Source organism: Sorex fumeus, unplaced genomic scaffold (assembly GCF_029834395.1).
Source record: "Sorex fumeus unplaced genomic scaffold, SorFum_2.1 ptg000061l, whole genome shotgun sequence".
NCBI classification, from domain to species: Eukaryota; Metazoa; Chordata; class Mammalia; order Eulipotyphla; family Soricidae; genus Sorex; species Sorex fumeus.
This window is the reverse complement of record NW_026606118.1, coordinates 5,431,715-5,455,126: the sequence shown is the minus strand read 5'-3', so window position 1 is coordinate 5,455,126 and position 23,412 is coordinate 5,431,715. Positions and strand designations below refer to the sequence as shown.

The 23,412-nt window shown below is 51.3% G+C and overlaps 1 protein-coding gene across 2 annotated transcripts in view; it reads left to right on the top strand.

Annotated features, from left to right (window-relative positions):
- TULP4 (TUB like protein 4) overlaps positions 1–19,740 on the top strand; it is a 174,823-nt gene extending 155,083 nt beyond the window's left edge. The window contains exons 9-14 of one of the 2 annotated variants that reach the window (XM_056125865.1): positions 5,243–5,387; positions 8,476–8,620; positions 9,803–9,896; positions 13,518–13,661; positions 15,917–18,447; positions 19,601–19,740. In XM_056125865.1, coding sequence (XP_055981840.1) covers positions 5,243–5,387; positions 8,476–8,620; positions 9,803–9,896; positions 13,518–13,661; positions 15,917–18,447; positions 19,601–19,717 — 3,176 coding nt within the window. In that variant the 3' untranslated portion in view covers positions 19,718–19,740. Of the gene's footprint in view, positions 1–5,239; positions 5,388–8,475; positions 8,621–9,802; positions 9,897–13,517; positions 13,662–15,916; positions 18,448–19,600 lie in introns of both variants that reach the window. The other variant, XM_056125864.1, reaches the window with a different exon arrangement.
- Positions 19,741–23,412: the final 3,672 nt, after the last annotated feature.

Genomic DNA, 23,412 nt, shown 5'->3' with positions numbered 1-23,412 from the left:
GAAAGCGTTTCCTACTCGTGCACCCTCTCCAGAACCTTCCTCGGTCCTTCCTGAGTGTTCTCATCTGGTCCAGGGAGCTTTCCAACTATTTAGTGCCCATGCTCCACCCCATCCTACCCCCCAGATTCTGTTAGAGTTGATGTGAGATGTGACCAGACAGCAGGAGAGACCTCAGCATTCTTCAGGAAGTACGCATGCACCCCTCAGATTGTTCCAGAATCTGGGCTGTGCAAGGGGCAGGACTGGCCGTTCTTCTTCTCTCATGAAAGAGAAACCGGTTGGCGAAACAGGCAACGCTGATGGATTCTTCTCTTCTCTGGTGTTTGATTTGGGGGTTACCACCAGCACGATTCTCTGAGAGTTATTCCTGGTGGTTTCTGAAAGCACTCCCAGTGGTACTTAGAGGATCATGTGGTGCCAAGGATCAAACCTGGAGCTCCTGCATGCTTTACGTTTGCTCCAGCCCTGACAAAAGTCACTGTGAGGAAGCAGGGGTGTGACCCAGAGGAGCCTGAGGCACTGCCAAGCATAGTCCTGACATCCCAAGATGGGAGCAGCACCACGTCGTCAGCCTAGTATCGAGCAGACAGACCTGCTTGGAGGTGCTTGGGTCTCCTGAACACACAACATAAAGCAAAGTAGCTTTGAATGTGCACTCCCTCCTCCTCCCGGACTCATGAGACCTTTGGGAGATTGTTAGGGCATACGGACTCAGTGTCTTTATAAAAAGGTCCTAGAAAAATTCCAAGCTGCTGCTTTCAGACCAAAGAGATGGCTCAGCAAGATGAGCTCATGCCTTATGCCCTGGAGGCCTGGGTTTCATCCCTGCCGTGGCATGGTCCCCAGAGCACCGCTTGGTGTCATCCAAACCTGAACACCAATGGGTGTGACCCAGAAACCAACCAGAAAAACCTACTTTGCAAACAGAACAGGAAGTCAGCAGCCTATACCCCTCCAGAGGGACTCTGGCTGCACTGTACTGGCACCGACCTCAGGTCCATCCCCAGACCATGGTGAATGGGTTTCTGTGGCTTTCAAGGCAGTTAGCACCATTGATACAAACTAAGAATCAAAGCAGGTGGTGTGTGGGGCCCCGCATTTGGGAGATCTTTGCATCAACAGTTAGTAGAGATGGTGGGGACAGCTCAAAGGGCTGAGCACATCCTTTGCATGCAGGGGCCCAGGTTTCTTCCCCACATCATGTCCCCTAAATACTGTTGGGAGTCACCCCCAGGCAGCGTTCTGGGTGTAGTCCCTGAGCACAGCCGGCGGAGTAGAGTGAAACCTGAGCAGTGGCAAGTTAGCAGTCAGGGTAGCAGCTTGGCCGTGAGGTCATGATGTCTGGGAACTCTCCTGTGAACTTTCTGTATGTCTGAAGTGTGGCCAAGCTATGGTTAACAGTATGAAGCATGTGTGTCCATGTGCCTGTGTTTGTGGTCAGACTTGAACATGCCCACTCTGTAGAGTTCACAGGGGGTCGGTATGGGGGACAGACGGGCATCGGCCTCTCCAGGTAGCAGCCAGGTTGTCGTCATCTCCATGCTCTCAGAAATCTAGAGACTAGATTAGTACATCCCCTCAAAATGAGCATGCACCTTTTGGGAAAAATTTTCGTACTTCCCATATATTGTTTTATTCACTGTGATGGAATGATTAGGCCTTTTTATCATCTGGCATTTGTAATATGTGATAGGTATGGACATTATGTACTCCATATAAGGGATCAGTACATCAAGAAAGCGTAATGCTTATCAACACATATGCACCAAATGAAAGGACTGAAAAGTTTATAAGCAACTGCTAATAGACCTGAGCAGAGACACTGATGACAACACAGTAGTACTAGGCCCATTCCACTCTCACCATTGGACAGATTAGCTGCAGAATATCAACATGAAAATGAGCCCTACACAAGAAATTACAAGAACAGGATTAATTAAATATGTGCAGGACCTTCCACCCCGCAAAAAGCCAGATACACATTTCGTCTCCAGTGTGCGTGAACACTCACCAGAATAACCGTGTGCTGGGACACATTTCAGGAGTACACTGTAGCACTGTCATCCCGTTGTTCATTGATTTGCTCGAGCAGGCATCAGTAACTCCTCCATTTGTCCCTGTCACATGCTTGTGTAGCTCTATGGCGTCTGCTCGCTTCAGGAACATGAAGTGAGACTTGTTACTGTTTTTGGCATATCAAATAGGCTATGGTAGCTTGCCAGGCTCTGCCGTGCGGGCGGAATACTCTCAGTAGCTTGCCGGGCTCTCCAAGAGGGATGGAGGAATAGAACCCAGGTTGGCCACGTGCAAGGCAAACGCCCTACCTGCTGTGCTATCGCTCCAACCCTCAGAAGTACATAGTCACAAACATAGAAGTTACATCAGGAATCATTTCAGACCACAGTGACATGAAGAAAGAAATTAGTCATAAAAAGAATGTTGGGGAAAACACCAACATTTGGAAACTGAACAACACATTACTAAATAATTATTGGGTCGGAGAAGAAATCAAAAGATTCCTCAACACGGTCAGAGTCAGTGGGACACAAAAGTAATATAGGGGGAAGAGGGGCATACGGGGGAGTTGTGGAGTTTGTAAATCTGGATATAAATACAGATTTACATTCAGAAACAGGAAATGGCTAAAATCCATAACCTAACCTCATAGCTGAGGACCGAGAAAAAGAACAAGTGAGTCCTAAAGTAGAAGGAGGGCAACAAAAAGAGCTGGATTTGCAAAACAATAAAGAAGAATCTGGAGTTCAAAAAGAGAAAAGCCCCAGATATATTGGATCGTAAATGAATGGGAAGAAATTACAACAGATAACTCAGTGGAGAAGATCATCTCAGGTTACTGTAAGCAGCTCTGTGCCACTAAGATAGCGATCTTACAAGAAATGGATGTATTCTTAGACTCATCCAATTTTCCTAAATTGAATCAGGCGGAAGTAAAAACCTGAGCATGCCAATCATGTGTAAGGACTTTGAAATAATAATATAAAATCTCCCCAAGAACAAAATCCAGGTCAGTATAGGTTTACTTGTGACTTCTACCAAACCTTCAAAGAAGATTTGTTGCCTGTAAAAAAAGCTTTTTCAAAATATTGAGGAAACAGGAGGTCTTCCTAACTACTTCTTTGAAGCCAACACTTCCTAATACCAAAAACAGATAGACATCACTAAAAAAGAAAATCATAGACCAATACCCCTGATGAACATTGACACAAAGATCCTCAACAAAATCCTAGGGAACCAAATCCAACAATGAATCAAAAGAAACACACACCATCGTCAAGGGGATTCAACTCTGTTATTGCAAGGATGATTTTGTACGTTCAAATCAATAAGTATATTTTCCCGTATTAACAAAAGGAAAGACAAACCCTGTGATCATGTCAGATATATGAGGAGGAAGCTTTTAATAAGCTTTAACATGCATTCATAGTAAAAAGGAAAAACAGAAAACTTCAAAATAGGACCTCAAAGTAGCAATGACCATTTACAACAAACCCACATCCAGCATCATACCCATTGATGAAAAACAGAAAGTTTTCCCCAACATGAGGCACAAGGCAAAGGTAGCCACTATCTCCACTATTAGTTAATACAGTTTGGAAGTTCTCACAACAGCAATCGGGCAAGAAAAGAAATCAATGACAGCCAGATTGTAATGAAGGAAGTTGAACCATCACTTTTGTGGATGACATGATTTACATATACATGCATATATGCATATATACTTCACTAAAAAAGCAATTAGAAACAGTACAACAAAGTATTCCAAGTAACAAAATACATGAAAGGCTTTCCTCTAATAGACTTACATGCCAATAGCAAACTAGAAAAGAAATGAAACATCAATTTAAAGTATCCGTAAATATAAAATACTTAGGAATCAACAAAAGATTCAGAAGATTGGGATCAGAGTGATAGTACAGCAGGTTGGGCATTTGTCTTGCAAGTGGCCAACCTTGATTCAATTTCCAGCATCACATATGGTTCCCCAAGCACCGCCAGGAGTAATTCTTGAGTGCCTGAGAATCGAGCCAGGAGTAACCCCTGAGCATCGCCAAATGCGACCCCCAAAATTGTTTTAAATGCAGACAAAAAAAAAAGGACAGTAGCATAGGACCTTGATTCTCCAGTGGGGAATCAAGACTTGGCTTGGGTTTGGGTTCGGTTTAGTTTTAGAATTTGTTTTTATAATTTTCTATTTGACCATGGCTTATAGAGTTATTGCTAGCTCCTTGTGCTTTATGAACCCCCCCCCCCCCCCCCGCACTCCTTTTGTGCCGCTTCTCCCTTGAGGTCTCCGTTCCGCTGCCCAGTGACTGCTGCTAACCCAGCAGTTGCCAGGCAGGCCTCCAGGGTCCTGGCAGCCTTTGGGGGTTACTCAGCAGCATCGCCTCCCACAGAGACTGGAGGCGGGGCCCAGTTCCCAGTTCTGCTGGCCTCTTGTCTGTCCAGAGCTGGCCCAGCGCCCACCAGGCTTCCCAGGTGCCAGCTGAGAGCATGGTCTTCAGGGTGTGAGTAAGCGACTGTGCGCCTGCCGTTGCCCATCCGTTGGCATCACCAGAGGCACCATGGCGCAGCCATTTTGGCCAGTTGGCACAGCAAATAGCACCAGACTGTTATGTATTCCTAGAGGCATTAAATGGCCACCTCAGTTATGGTAGAAGTAGTTGCCTTGTGTTGAGGCCACTCTCAGCCCTGTGCTTCTGGAGCACTCTCCGAGCTTGGACTTTGTTGACATGCAAAGCAGCACTTCTCTGTTTAAGCCACGTCTCTGCCCCAAGTAACCGCCTTCTTATTGCTCACGAAACATCTGTCTATCCCCCCGTTGTTTATTGATTTGCTCAAGCGGACCCAGTAACATCTCCATTATGAGGCTTGTTGTCACCGTGTTTGGCATATCGAATATGTCACGGGTAGCTTGCCAGGCTTTGCCATGCAGGCAAGATACTCTCAGTAGCTTGCCGGGCTCTCCGAGAGGGGCGGAGGAATTGAACCTGGGCTGACTGGGTCGGCCGCATGCAAGGCAAATGCCCTACCCGCTGTGCTATTCCTCCACACTTACCTGGCAGGGGAGATACCATGATCAGGAAACATAGAGGCAGAGAAATACTGAAGGGGAAACAATCCCATTGAGCCTATGAGTGAAAATGATCGCCCCAGCGTTGTCTGTCAGTCTGGAGAATGACTGTTGTACCACTCTCACACTTGCCGCTTGGTTTCTCAGCAGATGAAATCTACGGTAACAGCTTAATCTCCACTGTCGTGGACAGCTGCAACTGCTCCGACTCCAGTGACATTGAGCTGAGTGATGACTGGGCCGCCAAGAAGTCTCCCAAAGTCTCCCGCGCTAGCAAGTCTCCCAAACTCCCAAGGTAAACTCTGTCTTCAGGGGCTCTGCCTGTTCTGTGCCTCCGGAAATGTGCTTTGCTGTGCAGGTAAGGACCTCCCGGCCCGGCCTGCATGGCGAAGATTCCCTCCTCCTGCAGTATAAAAACTGCCCCTAGAAAGGAGTTCGCTCACCCCTTCTTCTCCAGGATGATGAGAGAGACTGCTAGAATATATGATATGTTGAAGAAAATGCCGTACTTAATGCCTCTAGTATTGTAGCAGGGGGAAAACTATACTTAAAAAAAAAAAGTCTGTTCTAGAAAATGGCCAAAACCCACGGGTAGATAGAGCCAGCACAGGGTGGCCCTGCCACCACTGCTGAGTAACTTGGAATCACAGTTGGCCTTGAACAGCTCCGTAACCTGGACAGTCTCCTGTCTGGAGACAATAGGGGGGAGGCCAGATCTTCTCAAAGATCCTCCAACTCTAAAATTCTGTGCTGTCATGCAAAATTAAGGTATGAGTTATGTACAGCTGCCTACCTGCTGGAATTCAAACACGCCACTTACCGCCCACTAATCGTGTCATTATCGGGCATCTAAGAATCGGTGTATTCTCCGTCCAGTTGAGATATGAAAATGTTTACTAAAACGTCCCCTACTCCTTTGTCCCTTCCATCTGCTACCTGAAGTACTCACTGTTCCAGCTTGTATCTGCATAGCCTGATTGGTTTTTCTTATTCTTGAATGTCACATGAATAGTGTTTGGCAATACATGCTTTTTACCTGGATTTTTTCCCCCCTCAACTTAGGTGATTTTTGAGATCCATAGATGTTGTGTCCATGCACATGCAGCATTTTTTTTTTTTGCTGCTGTGTAAAATTTCATTGTAATGAAAATATTGTGATGTGTTCGTTCCATTTTCAAATGAATGGATGTTTGCTAATGTCCTGTTTGGAGCCATCATGAATGAAAACACTACAGACACTCTTATGCAAGTCTGTTTATGTACCTCAGGAAGAAATTTTCTTTATGGGAAACTGCCAAATTGCCAAACAGTATTCCACAGTGCCTACACCAGTTTTAGTTCTCACCAGCAGGGTTTGAGAGTTCCAGTTTTTTCCGTGGTTCCCTCCAATTACATTGTCTTTTTCTTGCTGTGTCTTTGGACCATACCTAGTGGTGTTAGGGGCTCCTCCTGGCTCGATTGCTCAGGGTCACTCCCAGCCATGCAAGGCCTGTGTCCAGCCCTGTCAGGCCTTTTCCCTGACCACTGCATTATCTTTTAAGGAAATAACTTTACCAGGTCTCTTGGATTCTTGGATGTGTTGTGGTGTCTCATTGTAGTGTAATCCTCCTAATATCTCTAATAATTGATGATGCTATGCATCTTTTAATATTTTTGGCCATTTGGATATAGAACCCAGGTGAGCCTTTTGTGAAGCTAGCACTGTACTATCTGTTCAGCCCCTTTTGCCCATTGCTATTGGATTCTTTCTGAGTCTTGAGAGTCCGTTATATGGCAAAAGACTAACTCTAGTTCTTTGCTATAAAGATTGCCATGTCATCTAATTAAGAAATTTCTTTCATGGTGTTTTTTTATTTTTTGCTTAGGTAATCTTTTTCTTTGTTTCTTTTTGGTTTTTGAGCCACACCTGGCAACACTCTAGTCTTACTTCTGGTTCTGTGCTCAGAAATTAAACCTAGGTCAGCCATATGCAAGGCCGTCATCCTACACACATGATTTCCGCCGATTTGGGAAATCTTTGCCTACTCCAAGGTTATGAAAACATTCTTTTTTCCTCTTCCAAAATATTTACAGTTCTAGTTTTCAGACATAGGTCACAAGTTAATACAGTAGTTAGTGTAGGGATTTTTGTCTAGGGTCCACATCCTGCCATGTCCATGGCTTTCTTCTGGCTCTGTGCTCGGGTCACTCATGCCAGGACCATACGTGGTGCCAGGGATAAAACCCAGAGTGGCTGTATACAAGGCAAGCACCTTACCCCGTACTCTGGCTCCACTTCTGGTTAATTTTTATACTTAGTATGAGTTAGGAGTAAGCGTTCAATTTCCACATACTGTTACTCCAACAGTAACAGTTGATGGGTCTCATTCTCCTAAAGAGCCTTGAATATAATCTCAGGGCTCGGATGAAGGAGACGTTACTGGGGCCTGCTCGAGGCAATCAACGAATAACAGGATGGTCGTGATTCGTGATTCGTTGCTCCAACAGTGTGACTTTTTTCGTATTTACTCTAAACTTGTTAAAAGTACAAATAAACTGTGCACTCTCGTTCTCATCTATAGTTTTTGTTTTCTTCCTTAGATGAGATATTTGACACATAAGCAACTTCATGTCAGGTCATTTAAAGTTCTCAAACACTTCTGTTACTAATTGGCCTTCCTTCCCTGTGTTGCCTTGCACTGAGTTCCAGTCAGGCTTATTGTCCTTGCAGGGGGCTCTCCCAACCCTGTCCCCCAACCCCTTCTCCAGTCTTTGAGAGCACTAGATACTTGATCAAACCTTCAAACAATATATGTGAATTTGACATACTAAGTTTTATAACTATTCTGGAGTTGGTTATCATCAAAACCATGCCCCCATGTTACAAACAAAACATCTAAGGACCAGAAATACGTCATCAAAGCAGGAGGAAAACTTTGGAATCACTTATTTGATTAACTTCTCGCAGGTTTTATGATGCTAGATAAATAAGTCTGTTGAAATACAAATGTTATATTAAGAATTTCTAAGTCACTGACCTTAAGATGAAATTGACTCTTCAGCAGACTCCCCAAGATGGATTTTGTAAATGCTGGCAAAGGGTTTTACAGAAGCACATCACTTACCTTGCTCTATGTTCAGAGAATGTGAAAAACAGCTAATTCTTTGGAGTTCCTTTTAAATGAATCACTTACCCTCTCCTGAGTCTATTTGAAACATTTTATTTAGCGTGTAATTCCAATTTGCTGCAGTTCAGAAAGTGAAGACGATGTGGGCATCAGTCAAGCTGTGGGGTCCCAAGAAGGTGGTACCCAGGGGTGGTGCTGAGAAGTGAAGCCCCGGGCCGACAGGCCTCTGTGTCCTCCCTGCGGGTGGGCCTGACCCTCCCGGCCTTGTCTTCGTAGGATCAACATCGAGGCTCGGAAGTCTCCCAAGCTGTCGCGGGCGGCCCAGGAGCTGTCCCGGTCCCCTCGGCTGCCCATGCGCAAGCCCTCCATTGGCTCGCCCAGCCTGACGCGCAGAGAGTTTCCCTTTGAAGACATCACTCAGGTAGAGTCTGTCTCGGGCCCTTCCTGCGCCGCTCACCACAGCCTGTTGGCGCCCCTCTCCCTCTCCTCGCCACTGCTCCACGGCCCCGGGCCACCTCCCCGGTGACTCAGGTTCAGCCCTCCCCCGCTTTTCTCCCCTCTGCCCCCTCAAGCCTCTTCAGGCCCCTGACACCCCCAGGTCTGCAGAAGCCAGTCCCCGGGGGTCGCCCCAGTCTGGCCTTGCCTGGATCTCCTGGTGCCTCCTGAGGGCCCCTCAGCCATGGGCACCATGCCACTTCCTGTTGGACTGGCCTCCCTGGGGCTCACAGGGCCTCTGCTCCTGTGTGGGTGAGCCGGTGCCTGAAGTCTGGCCTGGCCCTGTTCTGAGGGCTTCCTTCCCCGCGCAGCCTCGGCGGTCTTCCTCGCGCCTCATCTGTCACAGCCTGTCAGCCCTCTGAGGAAAGGTGCTGAGCCTCTGCCGGTGTCTTGGCACGAAGATGTGCCCCATGCAACCAGGGGATTGTGAGAGCTTGGACGTCTTAAAAACTGCAGTTACCCGCAGTGGTCGCTCAGTGATAGAACACTGGTCTGCATGTGTGTGGCCTGGGTTAGATCTCAACCCCCATCCCCCCGAAAAACCTTAGGAATCGGGTCATTGGGTTGTTTCCGATATAATGGTATGGAGACAGTTGATGTTTCCAAAAGAAATACCCAGAATCAAAATGGACCCAGGGTCAGTCACACCTGCCTCAGCCGCGGCTGGTGGGGAGGGCTGGTGAAAAGTGCCTGAATCATGGAATCACGTGTGTGATCTCTGGCGTGCTGGGCTTCCGCCACCAGTTTACAGCCAGCGAGGCCCCTCTCTGAGCACTAAGTTGCAGTGGCTCCGTGATGCTGTAGATGGCGTCTGTCTCAGACGAGGAGAGTTCCTGCAGGACTCATCAACAGCTTTATTCTTAATTTTTTTTTTTCTCCTTGGGGCCATACCCAGTGGTGCTCAGTGGTTACTCCTGGCTTTGTACTCGGGAATGGCTCTTGGTAGTGCACACGGACCATATGGGATGCCGAGAATCTAGCTAGGGTCAGCCACATGCAAGGCCAGTGCCCTAACCACTGCTCTGCCACTCTGGACTTCCAAAAACGTTTTTCAAAAAGTTCTTACTTAAGTAACTGATTGTGATCTCTTTCTTTTCCCCTCCTACAGCACAACTATCTTGCTCAGGTCACGTCTAATATCTGGGGAACCAAATTTAAGATTGTGGGCTTGGCTGCTTTCCTGCCAACCAACCTCGGTGCAGGTAAAACCATACCCAGTTCCCCCTCTCACTTGCATAGTTAGAGCCACACGGAGCAAACTGGCTGTCAGAGCCTGAGGCAGGAAAGGAGCTCTCGGCACCTCACAGGGCCAGGGCACGTTCTGCCCAGATGACGCCCGCCATGCCAAGTTCACAGAAACTTCAATTAGCGTCCAGGTTGATTCTGGCCCGCGTGCTCTTGTTTCCTAAGACCCTTTCACTGGGGGCTGATTTGGGTGCCAGAAGTGGGCTGACTGCTTGGCAGAGGTCTGAGCACTCAGTCAAGAGCTTTCATCTCCACACAGCAGGCAGATATCGTGAGACTGGGATGTTGAGGAAAAGGCACCATGTCCAAAGCGGGGCTCAAACTCGGAATTCTGTTTCCTATCTGCTCTCCCATCTGACGAGTCATGTCTACTTGGACTGTGAGGGAGGGAAATGGCAGCTGGAGCCGCGGGCCCCGGGAGGCTGGTGGTGCCCCTTCTTCCTCGGCAGCTGCTACATTTCTTTCCTCTAGAGGGCCGGGTTAGCCAGCAGGATGCCCCATCTTCAGTATCATGTACAAATAAGGTTTTGAAAAATTTCTGAGCCTGCTTATTATTTTCAGCACAGATTCTTTCAGGGACTTCTGGGGCTACAGAGATAATCCCTAGAGCAAGTACCTTATACATGGCCGACCCAGGTTCTATCCCTGGCACCCCATACGGTCACCCAAGCCCCAAGTAAGCTCTGAGCACTCCTGGGTGTAGCCCCCAAACAAAATACTAACAAATTATTTAAATGAAAACATCCTGCAAAGTGTATATTAAGATCTATTGCTGTGTTTACATATGCAGAAATGTTATAAATAGGGTTGCATTTGTAGCATTTGTTTGGACATTTTTTCAGCTGAAAATGAGGAATAAACGTAAAATATAAAACTGACTGAAGGAAATAACAATAAACCATTCCTGCACATAGTACACAGAAATCTCTTCCAGTATGATCAGCAGCCTAGAGACCTGGCAGCCAGGACCCCACAGAACTCTGTGGCTATCCCCTCATGATTCACTGAGCTCCTGCAGGGCTCATCAGTAAGCCGGAACTTTGCTCTCAGCCACTGGAAACAGGGAGAAAAGGAATGGAAAGGGGAATTTAGCCCATGTGTGTTTTTCATGTTGCCCTTATTTTATGTTTTTATTTTTTTCAGCCACACCCAGAAATGCTCAGAAATTACTCCTGGCAGTGCTTGGGGGACCATATGGGTTGCCAGGGATCGAACCTCAGACACGTGCAAGACAAGCGCTCCACCTGCTGTACTATCTTTCCAGCCCCTGCCCTTTCTTGGATGTTGAGTAGATCCTCAAATAGGGCTCTAGAGTGGGGAGAATGGAACTGCCCCTTGGCCCAGGCTGCTAACTGGGACAAATGCTTGGGACTGCCATGAAGGCGTTGTGCTGAGCCCGGGGTCTCTAAAGAACATTCGCCAGTGCAGGTCATTGGCCCTCACAGAGTCTTCCACTTCCACGACTAGAGGGAAGAAATGAACTCTTGGCGTCTAAAAGGAATGTCATAAATAGTGCCCTAGTAGCTTTGATTATTAATTAAATAACCTGAAAAGAAGGGACTATTCCTGTATTAGATCATCATCTTCCCCCACCCCTTCGATTAGAATGATTTGGCCCATGAAATTTTTTCATTTTGGAATTTTTGAATTTCTAACTTTTAAAAACATAGAATTCAAAATTCAAATGATTTAAAAATGTAAACAAGGGCTGGAGCGATAGCACAGCGTGTGGGGCATTTGCCTTGCACGCGGCCGACCTGGGTTCAATTCCCAGCATTTCATTTGGTCCTCTGAGCACCGCCAGTGGTAATTCCTGAGCGCAGAGCCAGGAGTGACCCCTGAGTATCGCCAGGTATGACCCAGAAAGAAAAAAAAAAAAGTAAACATCAAAAATCTCTCATCTCTAGTTTTCACCCCTTAGAGGCACTGTCTGTAGCACTGTCCTCCCGTTCTTCATCCATTTGTTCAAGTGGGCCCAGTAACATCTCCATTTTGAGACATTGTTACTGTGATTGGCATATCGAATACATGTCACGGGGAGCTTGCCAGGCTTTGCCGAGTGGGAGAGATACTCTCGGTAGCTTGCCAGGCTCTCCAGGAGGGGCAGAGGAATCAAACCCAGCTCCGCCGGGCTGGCTGCACACAAGGCAAACGCCCTACTGCTGTGCTATCACTCCAGCCCCTTAGAGGCAACTGATGATATTTTTTTCATCTCTCCTGAGATTTGAAGTTTTTCTGTTTTGTCAGAATGACAAAGAGCACTTTGCTTATTTAATTTTTAGTGAAGTAATACAGTTTCATTTAAAGGAATTTTAGAGAAACGTGAGAGGAGAGAAAGATGTGTTCAAGGGAGAAAATGGGTTTCTCCAGAATAGAACCTTGAATGAATTGATTCTTTTTGTTTGTTTGGGGTTTTTTTTGGAGGGGTCACTCCTGGCTCTGCACTCAGGAATTACTCCTGGCGGTGCTCAGGGGACCATACAGGAAGTTGGGGATCAAACCGAGGCTGGCTGCATGCAAGGCAAAACCCTCCTCTCTGTACTATTGTTCCAGCCCCTAATGCATAGATTCTTACATTTTTCTGGAACCAGCTAGGATTTTTAAGCCGAAATTTCCATTTTTTTGTGGGTGTAAGAAAAAAAAGATGAATAAGGTCTACAGCGGGTGTTCATATGACATCGGCTGGCCTGAGCAGCCAATCAGAGCAAAATAGTAATAAAGAGACACTTTGTAACAGGAAAAGTATTAAGCATGACAGAACGGGAGACTTCCATCTTGATTTTTAATGTACTGTGAAATTTAAAGTCATATGGATTAATTGCACAGTCTCCTGTTTTTGTTGTTGTTTGGGGACTACACCCAACAGTGCTCAGGGATCGCTCCTGGGGAGGCTCAGGGAACCCCAAGTGGCGCTGGGGATCATGGACAAGCCAAGTGCTTTGACCTCTGTCTGTTTCTCCTGCCTCTTCTCAAGTATCTTTGTTGTATGAAAGATACTTGATACAAAGACCTTCCCTTGTTTAGCTTTCAGGATCAAATCAAATCTCGACATTGTGACGCACCATGTGCGACTTCCCTTAGCATGCCCTGTGTCCTGCAGCTGGCGGTCGGAGCAGTAGAGAAGTCAGCCCTGAGGAAAGGCGGCATTTCCTTCCATCCCAGAAGCCAAGTCCAGAGCACAGGGCACTCAGGCTACTCATGAAGCGGTCATGAAATTGTTATTCTGGTTACCAGAGAAATCTTTAAAAATACATTGATCATACATGACTCATTCAGAAGATGTGGTTGGCCAGACTCTAGCTTCTTGTATCGGATTGCAGCCCTATTCGGGTCATGTAACTTCTGAACATTTCTCTTTGAAGTAAATTTATTGAAGTAAATTTATTATCAGCAAATGTTTGATCAGCATATCTGTATCTGGGGTCACAAGTGGGAAAAGCATAAGAAGCCCTTGTAGATAAGTCCCTCAAAGTGGCAGGCTAGACTGAGATGGAGCCATTACTGAACCCAGACTGTGCCCGCGGAGAGGGTCTGCTGGCCCGGCTCTCTCTGACTGTCTCTGCTCTCCTCTCCCTCAGTAATCTACAAAACCAGCCTCCTGCATCTCCAGCCGCGCCAGATGACCATCTATCTCCCAGAGGTGCGGAAGATTTCCATGGACTATGTAAATTTACCTGTCTTCAACCCGAATGTGTTCAGCGAAGATGAAGATGATCTACCAGGTGTGTTCACACAGCAGCTGGCTCACAGGCTGCCCTCGGCCCTCAGCCAGGCGACAGAGCGGTCAGGCATCAAGGGTCACAACTCGGTAGTCCCATCTGCCATCACTTCTGGGGTCTCACACAGGGATTGCAGAGGGGCAGGAGAAGCTAGCAGAGCAAGGCTGACGAGGGACACGTGGCCTCCTGTTCACAGGGCACAGTGACCAGCTTCCACACCCCCACGGTAATCCTTTCATTCAGGGCCACAGCCCACGAGACTTTGGTGTAAGACTAACTAGGACTCGAATTGCCAGCCAGCACCTCTCGGCCCAGCTTAGAGCTATCCTCACACTCTCCCAGAGGAGCTGTGGTGACCCAGCACTTTCTTGGCAAACCTGCCTAGCTTCAGAGCTTGGTGGGGCCTGCCTGCCTACCCATCATCTACACACACACACACACACACACACACACACACACACACACACACACACACACACGAGGCCTGTCAGCTTACCCACCATCTACTCACTCACTCTCTCACTCTCTCCTCTCTCTCTCTCTCTTTCTAGTGCAGAGAAACCTTGTCTCAGTTACAGATAAAATCTGATACCCATTCCTGGTTGTTTTTTTTCTGTAGAGAGGGTTTGGGGGGGTGCCCATGCCCAGCAGTGCTCAGATATTACTCCTGGCTCTGTGCTCAGGGATCACTCCTGGCGAGCTCAGGGGACCATGTGGGTGCCAGGGATCGAACATGGGTCAAAACATGCAAACAAGTGCCCTACCTACTGTACTATTGCTCCAGCCCTGGTACCAATATTTTAAATGCCAATTTATACATGTTCAAATACTGAACATCTTCAGTAAATTCTAGTGAGGGAGGGTCCTGTTTTGATTAATAGTAACCTTCCTGATTAATCGGCCAATTGTTCTACATAATCATTCTCTGAAAATTCTACCTGCAGTTTTATAATGATAGTCCCCTGCTGTTTCTCAGCTGAGCACCACTCTGTAAGTCTGGTTGTGGGCACGGGGTCCCTGGTTCCTCACTGGAGGACACAGCCAAACTTGGGCTCTCTGGACAGGATTTGCTCCAGGCATGCCTCTCCTCAGCAGTGGGGGTAGGGGGGGGTAATCTGGGTATCTGAGACTGCTCCCGCCTTAATAGCTTGGTCTCACGGTCACAGAAACCTGCATTTTGGTGATGCCTCCTACTTGAGCTGTGGCACCTCCCCCGGCCTCTCAGAGCCTTGGACTGGGAAGTCTCTTGAACACTTTCCCTTTAGGCCCTCTCTCTTCTCCCAGAATGCAGCTCCTTCTCACTCCCCCCTGCTGGGCTGACAGCGCTTCATATCGAGAAGAGAGAACGGGTGACTCAACAAAAGCCTCCTTTTCCGTAGGCACTGCCTGCCATTAGCATGGCACGCGGGACACAGCCAGCTGCATCATCTGTGCAGGAGAGACAGAAAGCATGAGGCAGGAGCCAGCTTCCTGCAGCCTGTCCGCTCGGGGGACCCAGGGAAGGGGAAGGAAAGTCCGTTAGACCGGGGGTAGTGCTCCTGGTGGAAGGGCAGGTCTTGCCCTTGCCGTGAATTGACCTGGCCAAGCCTCTTCCCCAGCCACCCCTAGCTGCCAGCGCGTCCGTGGGTGCAGTTCCAGGCAGTGGCCCCGCTGCCGCTGGACATGCTGCAGAGGTAATATAGGAAAGGGTTCTTTGATGGGTCTTTCTGCCCCGTTGTATCTGGTTCTATTCACAGAAATTTATATGAACTTTTCAGATCCCTATCTGCCACATGACACTGCATGACAGTTCCAACACTAAGCAGCCCATAGCCGCGGATAAGCCTACTCAGAAGACTAGTTATCATGAGTCTCATACTGTGCCGTTGCCCTCTTCCTGCCCAAGAGTGGACTGTGCGGGGACTATCGTCAGTAAGAAAGCATCTTTAAACACTCCCCGAGATATTTGAGATATTTGCTATGGCACCATTTGGGCACACGGTCCCAAACCCAGAAGGTTTAGCAGCATTCCACTGGCCCTTAGCTAACGAGCACTGCAGGCTGCCCTGCAGAGCCCACCAGTTACCTGTGGCCCTTCCAGAACCGTCCGAGAAGCTCTGTGCCGTGTGCGAACAGCCCAGGTTTCCCCCAGCAGACCTCCCGCCTGTAGCGGTTACGCTTTCTGTGCCACGGGACAGGCTGATTGAGATGGTATTGCTTGTTCCCTCCGCTGTCGTGGCCCCGTTTGTAAGCAGTTCGTTTCTCTAATTTCCTCCCAGTGACGGGAGCACCTGGCGTGCCCGAGAACAACCCGCCCTGTACGGTGAACATCCCTATCGCCCCCATCCACAGCTCGGCGCAGGCCATGTCCCCCACGCAGAGCATCGGGCTGGTGCAGTCCCTGCTGGCCAATCAGAACGTGCAGCTCGACGTCCTGACCAATCAGACCACGGCGGTGGGCGGCGCCGAGCACGCCGGCGACAGCGGCCCGCAGTACCCGGTGGCCAACCGTTACTCCAGCCCGGGCCAGGTGATCTTCGGAGGCATGGAGATGGGCCGCCTCATCCCGACGCCCCCGCAGCTGGCGCTGCCGCCGCCCGCGCCCGGGGCCCTGCAGCTCCCCGGGGCGGACCCGGGCGAGCGCGACCACCACGAGCACCTGCAGAAGCCGCCCAAGGCCCTGCGGCCCGCGCCGCCGCTGGCCGCCGAGGGCGACGCGCTGGTCTTCGGCGCCGCCCAGGACGTGCCGGTGGCCAAGATGAACCCCCCGCCCCCCTACCCGGGGACCATCCCCGCCGCGCCCACCACGGCCGCGCCGCCGCCCCCGCTGCCGCCGCCGCAGCCCCCCGTGGACGTGTGCCTGAAGAAGGGCGACTTCTCGCTGTACCCGGTGGCCGCGCACTACCAGCCGCCGCTGGGCTACGAGCGCATCACCACCTTCGACAGCAGCGGCAACGTGGAGGAGGTGTGCCGGCCGCGGACGCGGGTGCTGTGCGCGCAGAACGCCTACGGCCTGCAGGGCCCCGGCAGCTCGGCCACGCTGCGGCTCACGGGCACCGAGAAGAAGGCGGCGCCGCCGTGCGCCAGCGCCACCCTCAACCGCCTGACGGTGCCGCGCTACTCCATCCCGCCCGGGGACCCGCCGCCCTACCCCGACATCGCGGGCCCGCTGGCCGGCCGCGTGCCCCGGCCCGCGCCCGACAGCAGCCTCATCCACGCCACGCTGCGCCGCAACAACCGCGACGTGGCGCTCAAGGCGGCGCAGCTGGCCGAGCCCCCGCGGCCGCCGCTGCCCCTGGCCGCCAAGCCCAAGGGCGCGGGCCCCTTCCCGGCGCGGCCGCCGCCCGCCCTGTACACCTGCAGCCAGTGCAGCGGGGGCGCCGCCGCGCGCCCCGAGCCGGCCGCGGGGACCTGCGCGCCCCCGGGCGCCGCGCTGGCCCACGCCGCCAGCACCTCGCCCTTGACCTCGCAGTCGTCCTACAGCCTCCTGGGCCCGCCCGACGGTGCCCGCGAGCGCGCGGACTACGTCAACTCGGCCTTCACCGAGGACGAGGCGCTGGGCCAGCACTGTCCGGCGGCGGAGAAGCCCCTGCGGCACCCCGCGGGGCCCGACGCCGCCGCCGCCGCCGCCGCCGTGGCGGTGAAAAGGCCGCCCCCGTACCAGTGGGACCCTGTGCTGGGGGAGGACGTCTGGGTGCCCCAGGAGAGGACAGCACAGCCCGCGGTGGCCAACCCCCTGAAGCTGCCCCCGCTGGTGGTGGGGCAGAGCCAGCACCTGGACGTGGCCCGCGTGCCCTTCGTCTCCCCCAAGTCTCCTGCCAGCCCGACTGCCACTTTCCAGACAGGCTACGGGATGGGCCTGCCGTACCCCGGAAACTACGCGAACCCCCCTCTGCCGGGAGTGCAGGCCCCCTGCTCCCCGAAGGACCCGCTGACCCCGGCTCAGTTTGCACAGCAGGAGTCGGCCGTGGTCCTCCAGCCGGCCTACCCGCCCGCGCTCTCCTACTGCACCCTGCCCCCCATGTACCCGGGAAGCAGCACGTGCTCTAGTTTACAGCTGCCGCCTGTCGCCTTGCACCCCTGGAATTCCTACAACGCCTGCCCCCCTGTGCAGAACCCCCAGGGCACCCTCCCCCACAAGGCGCACTTGGTGGTGGAGAAGCCCCTGGTGTCCCCACCGCCCACCGACCTCCAGAGCCACCTGGGCACGGAAGTGATGGTGGAGACTGCGGACAACTTCCAGGAGGTGCTGTCCCTGACGGAAAGCCCAGTGCCCCAGCGGACGGAGAAATTCGGCAAGAAAAACCGGAAGCGCCTGGACAGCCGCGCCGAGGAAGGAAGCGTCCAGGCGGTCACGGAGGGCAAAGTGAAGAAGGAGGCTCGGACTCTGAGCGACTTCAATTCCCTGATCTCCAGCCCCCGCCTGGGGAGAGAGAAGAAGAAAGTGAAGAGTCAGAAGGACCAGCTCAAGTCCAAGAAGTTGAACAAGACCAGCGAGTTCCAGGACAGCTCGGAGAGCGAGCCCGAGCTCTTCATCAGCGGCGACGAGCTCATGAACCAGAGCCAGGGCAGCAAGAAGGGCTGGAAGAGCAAGCGGAGCCTGCGCGCCGCCAGTGAGCTGGAGGAGTTCAAGTGCCGGAAGGCCAGCGAGAAGGAGGACGGGCGGCTGGGCAGCCAGGGCTTCGTGTACGTCATGGCCAACAAGCAGCCCCTGTGGAACGAGGCCACGCAGGTGTACCAGCTGGACTTTGGGGGGCGGGTGACCCAGGAGTCGGCCAAGAACTTCCAGATCGAGCTGGAGGGACGGCAGGTAAGAAAGAGGGCCGGGGTGCCAGGGCTGGCCAGGGTCACTGCAGCCTTGTCCTGGTGGGCATGTGGCCGAGCCTTTGGAGGTGGGATCCTCGGGGATGCTGTGAGGTTCAGGCCCGTTGCTCTCGCTGGCTGGCGCATTTCTTATCTGGGAAAGCGTGCAGGGTTCTTTAAAGCCAACGAGGCCGGAAGGAGGCGGCTTCCCGTAGCTTTTGTGCCTCCAGCTCTGTTGCCTGGCTCCCTGGCTGGTGTCTGCCACCAGTCTAAAGAACGCCTTTATTTCCCCGTGTCCCCCCACACACCCCTTTTTGGCTTCCTGTGTCAGCTTCTTCTCACGAGGGTTTTTCATCCTTCGGCACTGCGGGGGGCCTCTCTGCCCGCTTCCTTCCTCCCCGCAGGCGGCAGCACTGCCCGCTGTGCCCGCAGAGACGCTGCCGCCAGGGGGCGCGTCTGCACCGCCTTCCCTTCCTCACCAGGGTCCCGAGACACATGTGGCCTACGGTTTGGTTTGCTGGTTCGCTTTTTTTTTTTCCCCCGTTAGCCTGTTTATTCCCTAATTCTCAAGCAAATTGTGAATCTCTCCGGCTACATGTGAACGCTTGCTTGTTCCTGCTCTAGCCTGGCATGGCCGCACCTGCCCTGCTGTATGGTCACTCTTCCGGGAATTTCCTTCACCTCCCAGATCTAAGATCTCAGTTTCACTTACTCACCTGACAGCTCCTGGCCGCCTGCCGTGTGTGCCTGGAAGCCTCCCGGCAGAGGGTGGCCAAGCGTGGCCACTCCAGAGCTCGCTGTGCACACAGCGTTGCCTTCTGCTTCGCCCTCCAACAGCCACATGGAGGGGGTGTGACGGCAGGGCAGCGTCAAAAGCCGCTTTCCCGTCTCGGCCGAGACTTGCTGAGTGCCCGACCGCGGTGTCCGGCCCGCAGAGCTCTCCCGTGCCCGCTGCCGCTTCCATCCCCGGTGCCGGGTAGTGTGTCCCTCATTCTCTCTGACAAGTGTGCAGTTAGACCGAGACCTTTGATGACACTAGCTTTGGGCCAGAATAGCTGATTGCCCACTGCTGCCCACTTCCACCAGGAGCCCTGCCGGCACGGCCCCGCTGCCACCCACCCGGTTTGCTTTAATGTCTTCGCTTCCTGCCCCCTCCCCAGGTGATGCAGTTTGGAAGGATCGATGGCAACGCCTACATCCTCGACTTCCAGTACCCCTTCTCAGCTGTGCAGGCCTTTGCGGTTGCGCTGGCCAACGTGACTCAGCGCCTCAAGTGAGGAGGTTGGATGCAGAAGCAGAGAGGCTGGGATCCTCCCCAAAGGGGCCTGACGGGAGACACCGCCCGCCCGCCGGGGCCTGGGACCCGAATACAAGAGCAAACTGGAAGTCTCTTGCGCCCAGGAGAGGCGTGGAGGGCACTGACCTTTATCCATTGTTGTTGGGGCGTTTATTCTCCTTTGTTGTCTTTCTTCTTTTTTAAACAAAAAAACACAGGAGGAGAGGGCTTTGCACGCAACAGGCGAGGCCCTGGGTCTTGGAGGAAGCGGCATCTGGTGTGCGGTGGTGCTGGGCTGCAGGGGGAGAGAGCCGGCCTTGGGGTCAGCCCTGCTGCGCGGCCAAGGGTGCTCCATGCCCCCACCCCTCCATCTAGCTCTTAAGACTTCTCAACATTGCCAGTAGTGGAGAAAGAACATCTTTTTTAAAGAAAACCCCAAAACCTAAAGCTGGTTTCTCTGGGGATACGACGTTTAGTTCACTCACAGTGAGCTGTTCCTCACAAGGGACTCGGTTGACGAAGGGTATTTGGGGGACGCACACGGTTTGCTTCATTAGAGTTGGCTTTCTGTGGGGGTGCTAGAACCAGGAGTCAGAAACTTCCCCACGGGGTGTGGGCAGGAGGGCTTAGAGGCCAGGAGCGAGGCAGGAGGTGGTGCAGGGGTCTGCCCCTCTCCAGAGGGGCCACAGGGACACACTCCCCAGCCCCAGACTCTGCCCATCCCGTGCTCAGCACGCGGCTGCAGAACGGAGCAGATAGCAGGCGGGCTGGCCGTTTCCCCTGTGTGCTGTCGCGCTAAACCACTGGCGACTCCTTGTCCGGAAGTGCCCTTTGTCCTCCCCTCAGTGCTTCTTCTGGAGAGGGTGGCAGTAAACATCCCCGTGGCTATTCGAGGACACTGCTCCATGTCCCCCTCCAGACGCCGGCGACTCTGGCTTGAAAGCTTCCCTCCTCTCGGCCACCTGCAGTTCCCCTGTTTCCCGGTAGCCTAGAAAGGTGAGCCGCAATGGGTTGGCACTTGCCGGTTAGGAAAAGGCAGAGTTAGAGACTTGACTCTGGCCCCGCCATCTTCTCTCGGCCAAAAGGGTTGTTTATTAACTGTACAGTCTGCTTACTGAGGAGATACACACTGGGCCCACTTTGTTCGAATGATAGTGCTAAGTCGGTTGCTTAGTCTTTGTTGATTACTAAAGGGGACTGAGGACACACTGAGCCCAGCACCCACGCCTCTCGGCTGCCAAACCGGAGATGTGGCCGAGAGCAGAAGCTCGGGCCTGCCGTGCGCGCGGGGTCCCAGCATAGTTCTGTTTGAAAGTGGAGTGATGGGAGATACTACCGAAAAAGTATCTCCCTAAAGGTGGCTTTTTTATTCCCGGTTTTGGTTTGGAAGTCACAAAAGAAACTGGCCTGTCTGCTCTTCAGAGCGAGGCGGCGCCCTCCCCGTCTCTCCAGGCCTGGCAGGGACGCTCTCAAGGTCTGCAGGAGAACGAAGGGCGTCTCCTGCTAACACCAGAGTTTTCCCGTTTTCTATTTTAAAATACCGAACCTGATATTTTTTGGTGGATGAATTCTTTCAGAAAGAATTCACCAGTGTATTCCTAAATATACAGTTTTTTTGGATGAGTTTCTGTAGCTTGATAAGATGTTTCTGTGCTTCTTATTAGTTGTGCAATAATGGTTATATCCTATTTCTGAAATAATTTAATGCCGTCCCCTTGTTTTACCGTTCGAGAGATTATTTATCTTGCTTTAATAGTGTTCTTAGGAATTATTTTGTTATTATGTATTGGTGAGTTATGCCCATTTTATTATTTATTTAGGAAAATAGTATGGTTTGTAATGACTTACTTGGTAGCAGTACATTTTGCTGCAAGAAATAAAGAGGATATGATAGAAGGCCTTTTGCTGGACAATTTGTAACATTTTCTAAATGGGAAAACATTCCTATTAGTCTCTAAAAGTAATTATTTTGCATTTTTTAAGTATTGATTATATACAAAGAAGAGTTCTTTGTGCTGACATCCAAAAATAACTCCCCTTCTTTTGAAAATTCTATTTTTAATTGAAAATAAAAGGTAATATGAAACGAGGAGAGTTATTTAAATGGGTCTCAAAGGAAGGAACCATCAGTAAGCTTCAGTTTTTAAAACTCTGGTTTTTGAAATATCGAGAGTATGGTAAGGGGGCCAGAATGATAGGACAGGCCTGGGCTGACCCAGGTTCGATCCCCCGGCATCTCATATGGTCTCCCAAGAATTACACTGGAAGTAATTCCTGAGTGCAGAGCCAGAAGTAACCTCTGAGCATCGCCGGGTGAGACCCACAAACAAAGACCTCGATAAGGGAACATTTTAGAACAAACACAAGGGGGAAATTCTTGAATACAAACTGCAAATACACATGTGAGGAGAGTGTATGTAGCAAGAATGAATGGAACTCGCTCGACTCTAAGCTTTCCCCCAAAAGCTCTTTCCCCGCTTGGAGTCAAAGGCCAGATGTCTGGGTGATTTGCAGGACCCCCCCCCACCACTGAGTGCGAGTGCCCAGCCTCACCCAACGCACCCGGGCGGGAGAGGGGGGCAGCACCATCTCGCTTTAACAGACGTCGTCGTTGGTGCTCTTAATGCGGTGTCTTTCAAGAAACCGGTGATCGGTTTACTTATTTGAAAACTTGTTTTCCTTCCGTCAGTTTCAGTTTGTTAAATATTACTAAGGTCAGTACTTTAAGCAGCGGGATTTTACATATTTCATGTCATTAGCAGTTTGTGAATATTAAGATACCTCATTGAACCCCTGAATATAAAAATAGTAACCCCGTGATTAGTCAAGTCCCAGGGAACCCTTGCCTTCTTGGAGGGACGCTGTATGGTAACAGGCACAGAACCCCTTTGAGCTCCTCAAACCAAAGGCACTGCTGTGTGTGGGCTCCCACTGCAGGTACATCCCAAGGAAGTTGGTACCTGGGAAGCAGGACTGCCAAATGTCCCACCAACAGTCGAGGCCAAGGATTCTGCAGCTAAGGAATCTTCCTCCTGCCCACTGTTCCCTCGCCTGCCATCCTGTGAGGACAAGTCCAACGGTACAGCCCTCTTGGAGGGTGGCCTTGTGCCTCATTGGTCCTCCTGTCAAACGAAAAGGATGGCTTGGAAGGCCTTCCCAAGCTGCCCACCCCCCACCTCCGGTCATCCTGGTCACTCAGCCTGGGGAAGCCTCCCAGTTCTCCTTTGCCTTGGAAGGCTTGTTGGGAGACAGCCCCTTTTCCTAGAGAAATGTTCCCTTCGTTAATGAGCTAGCTTCTAGATGTATAAAATGACATCCTTAGAAGTTCACCTCTAGAAGCCAATGCCATTGGAATCGCGTGTTCTCAGAAAACTTACACACGTGCACCAATTCCCAGTAACCAGAGGAGCCTGCTCCGTGTGGGCACTGTCCCCGCAGTCGTCTTGAAAGCTGACCTGTAGAGTGAGTCCTCACGGGTCTGGCCCCTGGAGTGAGTTCAGCAAAAAGCTAAGAAGTGGCATGTGCCCAGGCCGACATGCACTCTGGAGCCCACTGTGTGCCATCTGTCATCTGGTCAAGTCAATGGTTGCGAATGAAGTTAGCTGAAACAAAGCGTGTCGCAAACATTGAGTTCCTGGGATTTTGTAATCGCACACAACTCTTCACATCTGTGTATTTTCTTATCTCCAGCTGATG